The sequence below is a fragment of the Pezoporus wallicus genome, unplaced genomic scaffold (genome assembly GCF_028554395.1).
Source record: "Pezoporus wallicus isolate ANWC-B61680 ecotype Strahan unplaced genomic scaffold, APGP_CSIRO_Pwel_v1 contig_7113, whole genome shotgun sequence".
NCBI lineage: Eukaryota > Metazoa > Chordata > Aves > Psittaciformes > Psittacidae > Pezoporus > Pezoporus wallicus.
In genome coordinates this window covers 467768-483595 of record NW_026642076.1, presented here as the reverse complement: position 1 = coordinate 483595, position 15828 = coordinate 467768, and the positions used below count along the sequence as shown (strand labels likewise).

At 48.2% G+C, this 15828-nt stretch overlaps 1 protein-coding gene and 2 non-coding genes across 3 annotated transcripts; all 3 read right to left on the bottom strand.

Annotated features, from left to right (window-relative positions):
* Positions 1–5215: 5215 nt before the first annotated feature.
* LOC130608740 (small nucleolar RNA SNORA31) lies at positions 5216–5351 on the bottom strand. The gene has a single exon (XR_008974633.1). It is a non-coding gene; the product is annotated as a small nucleolar RNA SNORA31 (small nucleolar RNA).
* A 685-nt stretch (positions 5352–6036) lies between these two features.
* Positions 6037–11141, bottom strand: TPT1 (tumor protein, translationally-controlled 1). The gene is made up of 6 exons (XM_057426930.1): positions 10979–11141; positions 10547–10620; positions 9959–10149; positions 9125–9230; positions 7662–7778; positions 6037–6262 (listed from the first exon to the last, which is right to left on the bottom strand). The coding sequence occupies exons 1-6, from the start codon at positions 11004–11006 to the stop codon at positions 6260–6262; spliced, it is 519 nt and encodes a 172-aa protein (XP_057282913.1). The 5' UTR covers positions 11007–11141; the 3' UTR covers positions 6037–6259.
* On the bottom strand, positions 6322–6451 carry LOC130608739 (small nucleolar RNA SNORA31). Its single transcript, XR_008974632.1, has one exon. It is a non-coding gene; the product is annotated as a small nucleolar RNA SNORA31 (small nucleolar RNA).
* Positions 11142–15828: the final 4687 nt, after the last annotated feature.

Sequence of the window (15828 nt, the reverse complement as noted above, 5' to 3'; positions counted from 1 at the left end):
ATTAAATGAGACTAAAAGCCTACTCTCTAGCACCAGTACTTGGCACTGGTGAGGCCGCACCTCGAGTACTGTGTTCAGTTCTGGGCCCCTCACGAGACATTGAGGTGCTGGAGCTGGCCCAGAGAAGGGCAATGAAGGTGGTGCAGGGCCTGGAACACAAGTGCAATGAGGAACAACTGAGGGACCTGGGGTATTTGGTCTGGAGAAGGCTCAGGGAGACCTTATCATTCTACAGCTGCCTGAAAGGTTGTAGTGGGGTGAGGTCAGTCTCTTCTCCCATGTGACAAATGATAGAACAAGAGGTAATGGCCTCAGGCTGTGCCAGGGAAGGTTTAGACTGGGTATTAGGAACAATTTCTTCACTGAAAGGTTGCTCAGGCATTGGAACAGGCTGCCAAGGGCAGTGGTGGAGTCACAGTCCCTCAAAGTGTTCAGAAACTGTGTAGATGAGGCCTTTAGTGACATGGTTTAGTGATGGACTTGGCAGTCCTGAGGTAACAGTTGGACTTGATCTTAAAGGTCTTTTCCAACCCAGGCGATTCTGTGATTCTCCCAAATGCCCATTTGTGTAATGAGAAACTTCATACGAGGTAAGCCTAGGTGGTGCTGGCATGGACATGAGCTGTGAGGCAACCATGGCACAGCTGCCCCAGTCGAGACATTGCTAGCTGCCATTGTCCCAATGAATGCTCCCTAAAAGCCATCCATGCTTTGAGTCAGCTGCGCGTTGTCTTCACCAGCTGCTTGGAGTTGGCTCCAGCTGAAGGTACCTCCTGCGTGCATCAGCTGAGCCCACCCACATCCTCATGTCTCTGTTCCAGGATGGCATTTTCATTACTGGCTATGTTTACTGACTCCTGGCAAATCATTCTTCTCACTAACACAGAGCTGAGCTGTTGCTCTGGGCTCACCTGGATGGTGGCTCTGCTTCCAAGAGCTGTGGTTGGGTACAACCTGTCCCATTCCTCACATCAGCAAGAGGACTGGAGGACTTTCTTGGTTCTCCTAACTCAAACTGAGTGTGGGTACCAGGCTGCAGGGCCAGCCTTCTTAGGGAGTGTTTAATTATTCCCACAGGGATGACAAACTGAAATAGGAAAGATCAAAAAAGGCTCTTTCCTGAAGAGCTCAGCACCTACTGCTGCAGCAAGTGTCTTAAGGTTCACACCTCTTGTCTGGCTCAAGGTCAAACTCTTCCACCTTCAAATCTCAACAATCTCAAAACCTTTTCGAGCTCACTGCATTGGAACAAAGAATTGAAGTGCAGCCACCTGAGAGGGGCTTTCTGCTCCTGACAGTGTTACACAGGGGTCTGGGCTTCTGCAGATAATGAGTTTGCAACTACAGGCAAATAAATAGAAGGGAGAAGCTGCTGTAGTTTGTTTTCAATCTTGAAAGGAAAAGAATGACTGTTCCTTTTCCCCTCTATCCCATTAATTAGTTTTACCTCTGGAGCTCATTCATGAGTGGGATTTCTATAGGGACATGAGCACCTCCAGGAGGCAGGGGAAGCTTCCAGCAGCTCCAAGACAGGTAACAAAGTACCAAGCACAAGAGTAACAGGCAAGGGGAAAGGCTTGATTAAAAGCAATGAAGGAAGTGATGTAGGGTCCTTCCTCAGCCTCCTGGACCTATGTCTGCATCCATCCAACTGCTTCCACCAGTGCACTGGGGGTGAGAAATGAGACTGACCCAGCCTGGGCTTCACACATCTAAGTTTCTCCAGAGAGGCTCACATAAAAGCCAGCACGGATTCCTGAAAAGCCTCCCTTTGCCACCCAGCCAAGCCTGGAAGAAGCTATTTATAGGAAGAGACTATATATAGTCCAGCAATGGGAGAGGCTGCAAGCAGCAAGGACTCTATCCATGCAGGGTCCACCAGCACAAGCACCCCCAGCCACATCTCCCTCCTGTGTGTCCTTCCCAAAGACTGCAGTAACCAAGGTGGCCATGAACACAAACCCCTTCTACTCATGTGCAGCTGCAACTTGCCTGTTCAGCTTAATACTCAGGTGGGTTTATGGGGGTCTGAAGACTTTAAGCCCCACCACAACAGATGAACTGGATGTGCTGCCAGATGGCTGCTGGGCCAGGGCAGCCCAAACCAATGGGTAAAGGGCTGCACTGACCCCTTAAATGCCTTTTTGTGGGCAACTTGACCATATGGCTGCAGGAGGCTAAGAATCATCAAACCCTGACTCAACTGGAGGGGCCAAAGGTGCCCAGCTCAGGTACAGGCACCGCTGTAAGAAAAGGAAATGAACCTCAGCCCCTGAACTAGCCTATTCCAGTAGCAGCAGCAGTGTTTTGCCTGCTGTACATCCACTGAGCAGGGAGGGAACATCCAGCTTCACATGGCCTTTTTTCAACTACACTTATTACAAAGAATTTGGGAAGTTAATCCTTAAATCCTTTCTGGACATACGATTTTTTGGACATTCCCTATAAAAATCCGGCAGCTGTATTGCTTTGGCAGTGCTGCCAGCCTGCGCACACCTTGCCGAGGAAAGGGGCTACGCTCTGAAATGCCAGCTCTGCTTCTTTGTGCTGCTGCTGCTGGTGGTAGTAGCAGACCAGGAAGCGAATCCCAGCTGTTGGCCCCCTGGACAGCAGGAGGCTGCAGAGAAACTATTGCTCAGCATTTTTCTCACCATATTCAGCCACTACCTCATCAGTGAGGCTGATATAGCCCTTTTTAGACTATTTTCATGCTCTTGGGTTGCTTTTCCTTTCTGCCGTAAGCAGGTGATGAATGCAGCTCTAATGGCTAGAAACACACATCAGCTATGCACATCCTCAACAACATCCTCCTACTCCTGCATAAGACACTTCCAGGTCACCAGCATTTGCTGGCCCGCAGCCCTGGCCACAGCCACTTGGCTGTGATCTTTCCTTAATAGCTCCCAACTGCAACTACAACCAAAAGGCAGCCAAGGTGCAGGGGCCACAAACCAGCACAATTGTGCTCCTAGCAATGGATTTTGGGTGGTTTATGGCAGACTTCCAGCCTTGGCAAGGCTTTTTTTTAACCCCTATCAAGACATTTATCTCTGAGCTAAATGAACACCTTGTTTAAATGCTGTTCTCCTATTGTGGGCCAGCAGCGATAGAGATGTACTTGCTGGCTGGTGCAGGGTGAAACATCTCGGTTCACAAAAGCAGCTGCATCTGGGAAAGCACAGCCGAAGGTGGAGTGGAGGCACCTCACCTGCTCCAAGCCAGCAGCAGCAGGTCTGTTCCCTACATCTATTCATGTAGGACCTTCCCTCTACAGGTTCTCTTTCCTTGTGCTAAAGCTGAGGGCTGCAAAAGGCTCCAGAACTGCCACCCACCTGGTTTTAAAGCTGTCACAGAATCATAGAATGGTTTGGGTTGGAAGGGACCTTAAAGCTCACCCAGTTCCAACTCCCTGCCATGGGCAGGGACACCTTCCACTAGACCAGATGGCTCAAGGCGCTGTCCAGCCTGGCCTTGAACACTGACAGGGATGAAGTCCTTCAGTTCAGGCTGAACTGAAGCACCAGGGTAATTTCTTACGATGCAGCATTTTCATCAATTCAGTAACTCCAAAGCTGTAGCATTACAGCAGCATGAAGCTTTGCCTTCTCCAGTAACTTTAGCTTTTCAGTACCCAGAAAACAGCTGCATGAAGAGGCACCAGAAGAAGGGGAACTGGGTTGCAAGGAAACACACCAGCTTCATTTCCACCTCAGAGCTGCAGCACAGACTGTTGACAAGTGCATTTACCAGCCACAGACCTCCCACTTCACAGCACATAGCAACTCCCACAAGGCATCGGATCTCAGCGTTCCCTCACCCTGCCTTGACTGTGGGCAGCTGCCACAGCAGCACACCCCAGACCACTGCTTGTCACCCCCATGGTCTCTGCCATCAAGGGTAGTTAAACCTCTCCTCCCTGCTGCCTGGCAGGCTTGGCACCCGAGCAGTGAGACTTGTCCATTTCCCTGGGAAACTGAAGGCAGCGGTGCACTGTTGGGAAGCGTAGCCAGCAGCAAAACCACTTCTCTTGCAGCTCACTGGAGGGATGAACAAAAACACCTCCTGTATCTCAAGAGCCTCTGAAGTGACTTTCCTACAACAGGAGAGAAGAGAGACTTGCCATCATATGCTCCACCCTGTAGAAAAGCATGAGACTATGACCTACGCGTTTGTACACACCATTTCAACATCCCAATTAGCCAGGAGTAGCAATGATGGCTCACAATGTGCCCTAGGCCATTCAACCCAACAGCAAGGCTGTGCTCAGCATGCTTTTAAACCACCTGTTTTTCAAAGCACCTCCTCATTCGTACTCAACTGTCACACAACAATTTGCTTCAGGCTTGTTCCCTGGGGATCCCATCCTCACCAGTCAAGCCAGGGCAAAAGCCCTTTCCATTCCCACATGCCAGCTCCCTCCACTCAGTTTTGGATGTTTTAACTCACTGGAAATGGGAGCCAGGGATATTAGGGGTTGCATAGCAAGACCAGAGGCTGCATGGCCACGCAAGCACTGCCCTGCTGACACTAACTGTACTCCACTGAGAAGCAGAAGTCTCAGACTAAGCAAGTACTTGCTCTCCCCTTCAAGGCTCACAGCTTTTAACAGAACATAAGAGAACATCCTCACCTGGCCCCACTAAAAAACCCTCTGCAAGGAAAGAGAGTACGCTCAGTGATTTTATTTAGGCTGTGAACCTGCCTTTCGACCCCATAGGGTGAAGGCAGAGGAGCATCATTTTACATTGCTCGGATGACACCATTACTGTACCTCAGCCAGAAGTGCAGCTGGTCCAAGCCCCCTTCTTGGGAAGGTGAAAGATATGTAAATGAAGTTCCCACACAACTAAAATAGGGAGTATGTAAACTAGACAGGAACCTCTGAGATAAGTAGGCCACTCTCCCCCCCCTCCTCCACAGCCAGTATCTCACTCCTCCCAGCCTGCTGCTTCATCTGTCTCACCCCCTGCAGAAACCTATCTCTGGCCAAACCTGACAAAAGGCAGCAAAGATGCCAAAACTCGGCAGTGGAAGCCTAAGAACTCACAGATGAACAGGTGGCAACCAGGTCATGCCCTCCCCTTTTGGCACCTTAACCTGTACCTCTGCCTCCACCACAGCAGAAAATCATGGGTGATTTGCAGCCCAAGGCAATATCCCTGTGCTGTCAGCAGCAACATAACCCCCCCAGCCCCATCTGGGGCTCTGCAAAGGCGTTTGTGTTCCTTTATTCAATCCAGGCTGCCACAAGTTCAGACAGGCAGAAAGCGCAAGGAACCTGTTACTGTCGCATCTCAGCAAGAACCAGAGAAGCAACCGCTGTTTGCTCCAGGTCTGTCAAACAGATGCACTTCCTAATGGGGAACACAGCAGGAACACCAAGTTATCAACACTCGGCTAAGTCTCAAGCCCAGACACACCTGCTGTGTACAAGCTAGGACAGGGCCAGGCCATTCCAACATTTCTCTCACCAGTAAGTACAGAACACCCCAAAAATCCTGCAGTTTGGGAGTTCTCATTAATCTGCTCCTGAACAGCTGTCAGATACACAGGAGCCAATACCACAGCCAGCCTGCATTGGAAAACCCTCTCCTCACAGTGTTCCCAGTACCTGGGCTCAGAGGGAGTGCTAGTGTTAAACTCCTGCTCCATCCGTCCTCCTACTTTGATCCTGAAGTCGTACTACAGCTGAAAACAGACTCAAACATCCTTGTCTGACAAAGCAGCTCAATAGCACACATTCCATTCTTGGGTTTTGTTATTAATTTGGTATCTCTTCCAGAGGTCTCTGCAATCATGAAAGATGAAGGGGATCCACTCCATCATGATGACATTTCCTGGGCTTTGCCCGATTGACCTTAGCCTGCTCTTGCAGTCCAGTATCACAGGTAGAAGCTGCCTGAAGTCTGTCGTCAAGCCATAGTGTGCCAGGACCAGACTACGCTACTGACAGTACCAAATCCTGGAACACCTTGCTGCAACCTCTCCTGCAAGTCACCCTAAGAAACACATTAGACCAAAAGCCATCACCTAGAATGGATTTAAATGAGTTTTATTTTAGACAATCTACATGACAGATGTTTGTTGGTTTTTTTTTCTTTAAAACAATGCCTCCACTCCAAATCAGGGTCAAAATAAGTGAATAAAGCTCAAGATGACATCAGTCCAGTTAGACATTGCCAATTCCTGGTGTTGTGCCGATGAAGAAACAGCAGCCAGCTATGAAGACAGGTGATCCAAAACCATACTGTTTGATTTGTTACTGAAACAAGAGTAGCAGATGTTAGTTCAAGGTCACGACAGTAAGTTTCTATAACTTACTTGTGTATTCCCTAATTCAATCTGAGCTGCCATAGGCTGGCAGGCAGAAAGCGCAAGGAAGTTATTTTCGCATCATAGTGCAAACCAGAGAGCAACAGGAAAAGTGCTCGTGGTCTATCAGAGGATGCTGATCATTCTTCTGATCACACAGAGCAACTGGCAGCTGCTGAGCAAGCCAGACAGGATACTCATTCATACCCTTTTTGCTTGACACACCAAGTTTCAGGTTTCCTTTCAACTAAGGGCATATCCTAAACAAGTACTAAAGCTTACAATGTACATACTGCCTCTTACAAGAGCTGTACCAAGAAGCTGTCATAGGGTTTTTTTTTGCCTCCCACTAGAACACCCTGCTACTATTTCTTTTACTCCATCCTGAAGGAGATGGAGATACCCAATTTACACATCCAAAAGGTCTGCCCAAGTAGGGGAGATGAACACAAGCTTCTGCATTGAAGAGGCACCTTCCAGGTGACCTAGGCCTGTTCCAGAGTGCAGAACAGGTATTATCTCCCCTCAGGCAGGCTGCAGGAGGTGGTGTGTCTGTTCTGGCCAATAAAAGCATTCCTTTAGTTGGGCTTGTGTTCCACACTACGAGTTGGTTCATCTTTACATGACCTGCACACCAGGAAGCCTCTAGGAGGCTTTACAGATAAATTTAGCTGGCTATAAACAGACTTCATGAGGCCACAATGACTGGGCAAAGCAAGCAGCTACCCCCCACTACCAGTCTACAGCAAATTCCATGGCACTCCAAATAAGCCTAAAAATGCAAGTGTTGTGATCCAAGGACTGTTTTGCTGCAACCACATTCCAACAAAGTCATTAAAGATAAAGCAGACAACAGGAGATGTCTGAGCTCAAACAGCTGGAGATTCCAGACAGTATAAGGTGAAGTACTTGATTATTACCATGTTCCCGAATTCAGGGCAATTTTTAAAACACAGTTCTTGCATAACAAAAAGTGGCACCAGAATAAGCAAGAGGGAACCTGATCAAATAAGATATTTCACAATTAACACCCTGTCGTGGTGCATTTCAGAGAACATTGTCTTTAAATCACATAGTTACATCTCAGAAAGGCAATTCTTTCTGCATTTCTTAGCCATGAAGTCACCATGAATCACTGCAGTGAAACTACTTCCCATTCGGTGTAACTGAATAGCACGAGGGAAGTCTCAGGCACTGTGCGTAACACAAAGCACCAATTAGGCTGTACTGACTTCAACCTTTAAAGTTTAAGCTGGCAGCTACTGTTCAACTTTAACAAGGACACAAGAGAACAAGTGGTGCACTGAAAGAACTAATCATGTGGTTGGGCACATTCACCCAGTACTTACACATTTCTCAATTTCTAAGCCATCCTTAAAGAAAATCATATATGGGGTCACACCATCCTCACGGAAATCCAGGAGAGCCACCATACCATCTGGATTCATGTTCTCTCCTACAAAGAACTTCAAAGAAACGCATTACTGAGACATTTAATGAGCTATTACCAGGAGAAAGTGCCTTTTTACACAAGAAAGCTATAACATCTCCAAGTTCAATTTAAAACTCCCCCTCACCAGCTGCAGGGATTTTGCTTTCTGCAGCTTATCCATTTTAGTGCCACCTAGGTACCTCAGCATTCAGCACACCAGGGGGAAGGGATGCCATTCAGAGGTACCTTGACAGGCTTGAGGTGGGCCAGTGTGAACTTCATGAAGTTCAACAAGGCCAAGTGCAAGATCCTGCACCTGGGTCAGGGCAACCCCAGGCACAAATACAGGATGGGGGAGGCTGGATTGAGAGCAGCCTAAGAAGGACTTGATTGAGGGTGTTGATAAGCTCAACATGACTCAACATGCATTTGAGGCCCAAAAAGCTTCTGTATGAGGGCTGCATCAAAAGGCACGTGACCAGCAGGTCAAAGGAGGTGACTCTACCCTTCCACTCTGCTCTTGTAAAACCTCTCCTGCAGTGCTGAGTTCAGATCTGAGGCTCCCAGCACAAGAGGGATACAGACCTGCTCAAGCAAGTCCAGAGGAGGGCCACACAAATGATCAGAGGGCTGTTAACACCTCTCCTGTGAAGACAGGCTGAGTTGGGCTTGTTCAGCCTGGAGAAGGTCTCCAGGGAGATATAAGAGCAGCTTTCAAGTACATAGAGGGAGTACGAGAAAGCCTGAAGACTTTTTACAAGGCAATTTTGTGACAGGACAAGGGGGAATGGCTTTAAACTGAAAGAGGTAGAACTAATTAGATATTAGGAAGACATTCTTCACTGTGAGGGTGATCAAGGCAGTAGAACACGTTGCCAAGAGAAGCTGTGGTTGTCCCCCATTCCTGGTAGTGTTCAAGGCCAGGTTGGACAGGGCTCAGAGCAACCTGCTCTAGGGGAAGATGCCCCTCCCCATGGCAGGCAGGTTGGAACTAGATGATCTTTAAGTACCCTTTTAACCCAAACATTCTACCATTCTATAGTTTTACCACACTGTTATAAAGAGCAGAGTAAGACACAGCAGGTGCCAAAATTATACATCTTTCAAGTCTTAAAACTCCTCGGCTCCTAGATGGTGCTAGCTACAAATGCAGTTCTCTACAAGCATTGCAAACTGAAATGAAATACCTGAACACCCCAAGAAATTCTATGCTATTTCTTTTCTCTGACTCTCAAGAGTCTCTAATACCCCCAAAGAAGGGCAAGTTCCATGTCCTGACTCCCAGAGTCCTCAAAATTCTCAACAAGCTAGTTCAGCCAATGAACCAACCACAGCTTGTATCACTGCCACACTACTGTAGGGATACATAAGTTTCATTACCTGGTAGTTTTTGAAATTCGCAAGGATGTGTTTGATTTGCTCTGCAGCCCCTGTCATGAAAGGCTTTACTCTCTCTGGCTTGTGTTCCTCAAGTCTGGCTTTGATTCTGGAAAAAAAAATAAATCTGAAAACATGTTCTAGTTTAATAACTCCACTGAGCAGCATCACATCATAGCAGAAAGATTTGTTAGCAGTCAAACTGTCTGATTTTGCTGCTTTTCCCCCACCCACTCTTAAAGCCCCAAAATTTTAACTTAACTTTGTTAGTCAATTAGCAGAACCGTGCCTGACACTTGTATCATTTTACTTCCAAGCTAACAGTAGACAAAAAAAATAGCAAACCATTTTCACAGCACAAACAGTACTCTCTCTCAGCATCACAGCCTTTTCTCCTTTAGTACTAACCCACTGAACCATAAGCAACAGAAGTTACACCTTGAATTAGCAAAAGTTCCATTCACATGTTATTTATGGGCATTTAAACTGCCAAGTTACAAATACTTCAGTAAGCTCTTCTTCACCACCTCACCCCCTTCCACATGAACACCTGGTACCGATAAATCCAAAAGAAAACGGTAAGATTACAAATAACATTCAAAGCACATGACGGGTCCTGTACATCAGCCAAGATAAACTCAGATATTCCACTATCAATTCTTTAGAGCTCCGGTTTTGCCAAATATTAAGACATTATTCAAGTTCACAGCAAGTTTGGTACCTGTATCAGAACTAAGAACTAACACCTACAAGAACAAAGTTCAACACTGTTTTCAAAATCTCAGCAACCTAAAACTTCTGCAATCACGTTTAAAGAAAAAGCCTGCTGACACTTACGCTTTCATGTAATCCTTGATGTACTTCTTGTAGGATTCTTTTGTAAAGCTGGTTTCTTGCAGGTGGTGGTTTATCACTATATCAACACCAGTTATGACCGTGGCTTCTGTTCCATCTCCCTCAGGACCTTCAGCAGAGGCATTGCCACCAATTAGAGAGTCATCAATTTGACCCTCTGTCCTGGTGACCATCTAGATTTAGAGACATCAAAAAACTTAACGGCTCTGCAAAAATCTTAACGCTACCGCTCTTACACATCTATGACCTGACAGCAGGGCATGACTTCAGAGCCACAGTTAAATGCAAGGAACCTGACTGCAGCCCAAGCACAGGCTTTTTAAGCCAGGCTCCTCTCCCAGCACCTGACATTCACTACACCACCAGCACTGAACTTTCACACAGCAACCGTGGTAGCAGCCGTCTCTGTCCCAGCCACAGGCACCAGGCCGGGCCGTGCTCCCCCCGCTTAGGGCCCCTCGCAGGGAAGCCAAACCCTCTCCCCAGCCCCAGGCTGGCTCTGAGTCACCGCGGCGAGGCCTGCCTTCCCTCCCCGCCATAGTCCTTTCCTGAGGTGGACAAGCTACTCACCTTCCCCTCCACTTCCAGGCACAGGCCGTTCGCCACCTCCCGGATCTTGTAGATGTCCGAGAACATCTCGTCCTCTGCGGGGGGACGGACACACACAGGCGGGCGCCACCGCGTCAGCTTCCGCCCTTCGCGTCCCCGCAGCCGCCTCCCCTCACTGCCCTTTCGGGCCCCGCTCCGGCTGCCCGTCACCCCCATCCGGACCCAGCGCTCAGGCCCGTGCCGCACGGCCTCGGCCCGGACTGTACATTAACCCCCCCCCCCCCCCCCCCCCGCGATCGCCGGCGCGGCTCCCCTCAGTGCACATGCGCGGCACCGGCAGGCCCAGCAGCTGGGCGCAGGCCGCGGCCAGCCGCTTCTCCCCTCCCGCCAGAGCAACCTCCCGCCCTGCCGGCCCGCCCGGCCCCCTCCCCAGCGCGGGGCCGCCGCCCTTACGGCTAATGCAGTCCCGGTAGATGATCATGGCGGCGGCAGGCGCGGCGGCGGCGCGGTCTCTGCGCAGCGACCCGAGATCGGGCGGGAGCTCGGCGGAAAGGGCCGAGTCAGCGCCTGCCGCAGCTCATATAGCGGGCACGGCACGGCGCGTCACCGCGCACGCGCGCTCCGCCAGCTCCGCCCCGCGCGGCGCCCCCGCGCGGCTGTTTGAGGGGGAGGCGGTTGGTGGCCGTGATGGGGCGGTCCGCGGCGTGTCGGGCGGGTGTGCGTGTGTGATGGGGGTCGGTAGCGCAAACCGCCCCCCCGAGCCACAGCCGTGCCGGCGGGAGGCCTGAGTGCCCGTGCTGACGGGGCTAGGGGAGCTGCAGCGGAAGGCCAGCGCCTCTTTGCCCTCAGGTGAGGCTTGCCCTCAGGTGAGGCCGGGCTGTCGATGTAGCGGCCTGTGTTCCTTGAGTGGCAGTCTGCTAGGTCGCTGTACCCTGCTTCCTCAGATTTCTGAGTGCTCCACTGACCTGGGCATGAATCGCAGAGTCAGCTAGGTTGGAAAAGACCTTTAAGATCATCAAGTCCACCTGTTACCCCAGGACTGCCAAGGCCACCACTAAACCATGTCACTTAAGGGCCTTGTCTACATGGTTTGTGAGCACTTAAAGGGATGGTGATTCCACCACTGCCCTGGGCAGCCTGTTCCAATGCCTGACCTGAAAAATTCAGTGAAGAATTTTCTCCTAATCTCCAGTCTTAAACCTCCTCAGGTGCAACTTGAGGCCGTTACCTCTTGTCCTGTGTCATGGTTTAAACCCAGTCAAGCAATTCGTTCACTCACTCCCCCCCCTTCTTGCCCTCCCCCTGCTCCCGGAGGGACGGAGAGGAGAGTCAAAAAGAATGCAACTCCCACGGGTTGAGATAAGAACAGTTTAGTAACTAAGGTATAACACAAATCACTGCTGCTACCACCAATGATAATAATGATAAAGGAAATGGGAAGAGAATACAACACCTCACCACCAGCCAACCAATAATTCACTCCCCAAGCCTGACCAAGCACCGACCCATACCTCCTCCAACCCTGCACTCTCCCAGCTCTTCCGGCTAACTCCCAGTTACATCCTGGGCATGACGTGCTGTGGTATGGAATACCTCTTTGGTCAGTTTGGGTCAGGTGTCCTGTCTCTGCTTCCTCCTGGCTTCCCTCCTCCCTGGCAGAGCATGAGGTTCACAAAGTCCTTGGCCAAACCAAAACATTGCTGTCAGCTCTGTTCCCAGGCTGAAAGTCAAAACACTGCACTGCACCAGCTACCAAGAAGGAGAAAAATGACTGCTACTGCTGAACCCAGGACATCCTGTCACTTGTTACTTGGGGAAAAGAGACCAGCCATCTCCTCACTCCATCCTTTCAGGTAGTTGTAGAGGTTCCCCATGAGACTTCTCCAGACTAAACCTCCCCAGTTCCCTCAGCCGTTCCTCATCATACTTGGGCACCAGACCCTTCATCAGCTTCGTTGCCCTTCTCTGGATCTGCTCCAGCACCTCAATGTCTTTCTCGTGGTAAGAACTGAACACAGGATTTGAGGTGCAGCCTCAGCAGTGCTGGGTACAGGTGGTGATCCCTGCTGGCTCTTCAGCTCTGGCATAAGCTCAGTTTTGAAGAAGAACCACTCTGAGCCTTTCTCAGACACCTGGAGAAGAGCTGCTGTGAGTCGCCCGCAGAGCTGGGGGTGGCACAGTGTCATCACCACTTACGTATTCCAATATGGCATTTCTTAAAATGGGTAAAACAGGTGATGTTCGGAAAAACCTGTGATGCTCCCTCTGTTCACAGCCTGATGAGGTATCAGCTGGCCTGACTGCCTTCTCCTGTGGTCTCCATCATCGGTAATGACTTAACTGCAGTGGGGCTGTCCTCACTGCTGAGGAGCTTGACGCCTTGTGAGGGTTGTGACAGGTACTAAATGCTGTGCCTTCTCCAAATAAATGATTTATTTTTAATAGGCAAATAATTAAGAAGCTCTTAGACTTTTCCTGTTATTACTGCCTCAGACTAATGAAGTTGGGTATGTTTGGAGACACCATTTGTATGCTTGTGAAAGGACTGGTTGGGACAGGTATATTTTTCATTACTTTTGCAAAGATAGAATCATAGAATGGTTTGAGTTGGAAAGGACTTTAAAGATAATCCATTTCCAACCCACCTTCCACAGGCAGTGACACCTTCCACTAGATCAGTTTGCTCAAAGCCCCATCCAACCTAACCTTGAACACTTCCAGGGATGAAGCATCCACAGCTTCTTTGGACAACCTGTACCAGTGCCTCACCACTCTCACAGTGAAGAAATTTCACTTATTTACAACGACTTAAAAATAAGAGAGATTAAGCCCAGCAGTCAGGGTCAAGATGAAAGGCAGAAGCACAGTAATACCTAGGCCTCTTTTCCTCCACTTGCACATACTTCACTGCAGCAGCCTGACACAATTGAAATAAATGTAGACCTCCCTTGAACCCTTATTCTTAGGTGACATGACAAAATACTTTCTAAAGACATTATGGTACCTAAAATGCTTAATGTTTCTAATGATCCTGGACTTGACAGAGACACTAGGGCACAGGGTACAATTCCCTGTCCCTCATCCTCCTCAGGCAGTAAATTACACAAGGCTTTCTTTGTGCTCACCTTTTATCTCCTCCTCCCCTGCTATCTCTTCCTTTGCTCCAGATATCAGTGCCCCCCCTTTTTTTTCTCAAGATCATCTAGCTGCTTACATAATCTTGATTAAATTTATCAGTCATTCTCTGCTGGTTTTCACCTTCAAGAAAAACCTTCCCCTACTGTTGCTATCTCAGACCTGAAGAAGGGACTTCTGCTCAAAAGCTTATCTGTTTTTTTTTCTAGTAGCAGCTAGCTTGATAAGAGCCCCTCTTTATACAAACCACATATCTTTAGCAGTGGGTTGAGTGACAGGGGAACATTTGGCTCCTTCTCATAGTGTAATATGCAGCTAAAAACATCCATTTAGTAGGTGTGCTTCAGTTTGGTTTTCATTTGAAGAGATTGTTCTAGAAAAAGGGATCTTCCTATAGTATCGAAACCTCTTACAAATTCAGCGGTTGGCCCTGTCTACTGGAGTCAGGGTAGAAACCCTTTGCACAAGTGATGAGACAGATGGACCTTCAGGTTGCTTTGCCTGTAGGTCTCTATTCAGAGTTGTGGCTGTGAAGTAGGAGGTATTACTTAAAAATGCGTCAGTTAAATAGGTCAAGGCTCCTGTGTGAACATCAATTTGACGTGAAGTTATGCTAAATCAATATCAAGTGGAAAAAAACCTTTAAATGAGACCAGAAGTGTTGACATGACAAGGTTTTCATCCTTTTAACCTGAGTGGCTTTTAAAATTGATTCAAACTCAGACAGCTCTGAATAAATCCCAGGACTAAATTAGTGATACTTTAATTGGTGTAGGTTTTGCAAGAAGCACTTTACTGAGGTACCAGTGCTAAAAATTTCCTGTGATGCCATATTAAGAGATAATTCTGTCATGTGCTGATATTAAAAATGCCTTCCTCCCCCTCCCCAAAATCAGCATCATTTGAAGAAACCCTGAGTGTTCCACACCTGCTTTCTGTGTCTGTGCAGGCAGCCCCTTCAAACATCTGTCATATCCAGGCAAGGTTAACACATTCCACAGTATTAGGATAAAAAGGTAGTCCCTCTGCAGCAGGGTATTTTTAGGTGGGAAATGACAGGTTATCCTGACAGTGTACTTCATCTTTGGAGACATGTGAATCCCCAAGCACTGATGAAAGTCCTGTGTTTTTATAGATGGGGTTTTTAATATCACTTGAGGTGGATTTTCTAGGCAGGTGTCCGCAGTCTCAGGAGAATCCTTTCTCATGGAAGACACAGGTCATTGTGAAGTATTGCAGTGTTACTCTCACCAAATATTAGCAACTGGGCATGATACAACTTTGTGTCTTGGATTCAAATGGCAGATGACAGCTGATACTTCACTGTTCTTTCTCTAAGTGAGCAGTACGTTTTCAGCTCATTGTGACCACTCCCACTGAGCTGTATCAAAAGGGAGGAGATCCTGCCTGCAGCCAAGTCTCCAGCCAGGTGCAGTCAGTGGAAGGAAATGATAGGTGGGGCTTGGCTATGACCTAAGGGACATTCTTCTAACCTTTGTAAAAGGCTGCGAAAGTCACAGTGTATATAAGTGTATAGATATATTTATCTATATTTATATAGATATATATATCTATTTATCTCTATCTATATATATTTTAATCTATGTATCTCTATAGATAGATCCTGGTAGAGAGAAACTGGAAAATAGAAGTCTAAACAACCAAGTGAGACCTGGCACTGTAGAGAGGCCTGGCAGGGCAGCCTGGCAGTGCCCAGTGCCCTCTTCCCCAGTGCATCTCCTGACTCTTGCACTGGGAGAGAAGATGCACAACAAGCCTGTGATCAGCTTGTGTCTTCACAAATCTGGCTGGAATTTATGACTGAAACAGGAGCTGGGACTTCGTAGCCCTGCCTTCCACATATCCAGATGGAAACTGTAGTTCTAACTGCTTTTGTTCAAGTTCTTTCCCCACGGGGGTTAAGGGCACTAAAGAGGTCCTAAACCTTCTTATTATTAGGTTACACAATATAGCCAGCCTTTCAGTCCCTGGCAATCCTTGGAGATTTTTGGATGTTCAGCCAAAAGTCATTATTTGGATCTACACTGGCAGTGTACTAAGACAGAGTCCCAGATTACAAGATTGGTACTTGAAAGAACTGAACTTTGAGCATCAGTGTAGTTTATCAGGTCTGATCTATTCACAAATAGAATATGTCAGACTGGAAT

Excerpts from the sequence above, each read along its gene's own strand:
- TPT1 (XM_057426930.1), bottom strand. The coding sequence starts at position 11,006 with ATGATCATCTACCGGGACTGCATTAGCC. Across the intron at positions 10,150-10,546 it reads GCCTGGAAGTGGAGGGGAAG|ATGGTCACCAGGACAGAGGG; the intron begins GTGAGTAGCTTG and ends CTCTAAATCTAG. Across the intron at positions 7,779-9,124 it reads CGAATTTCAAAAACTACCAG|TTCTTTGTAGGAGAGAACAT; the intron begins GTAATGAAACTT and ends GTTTCTTTGAAG.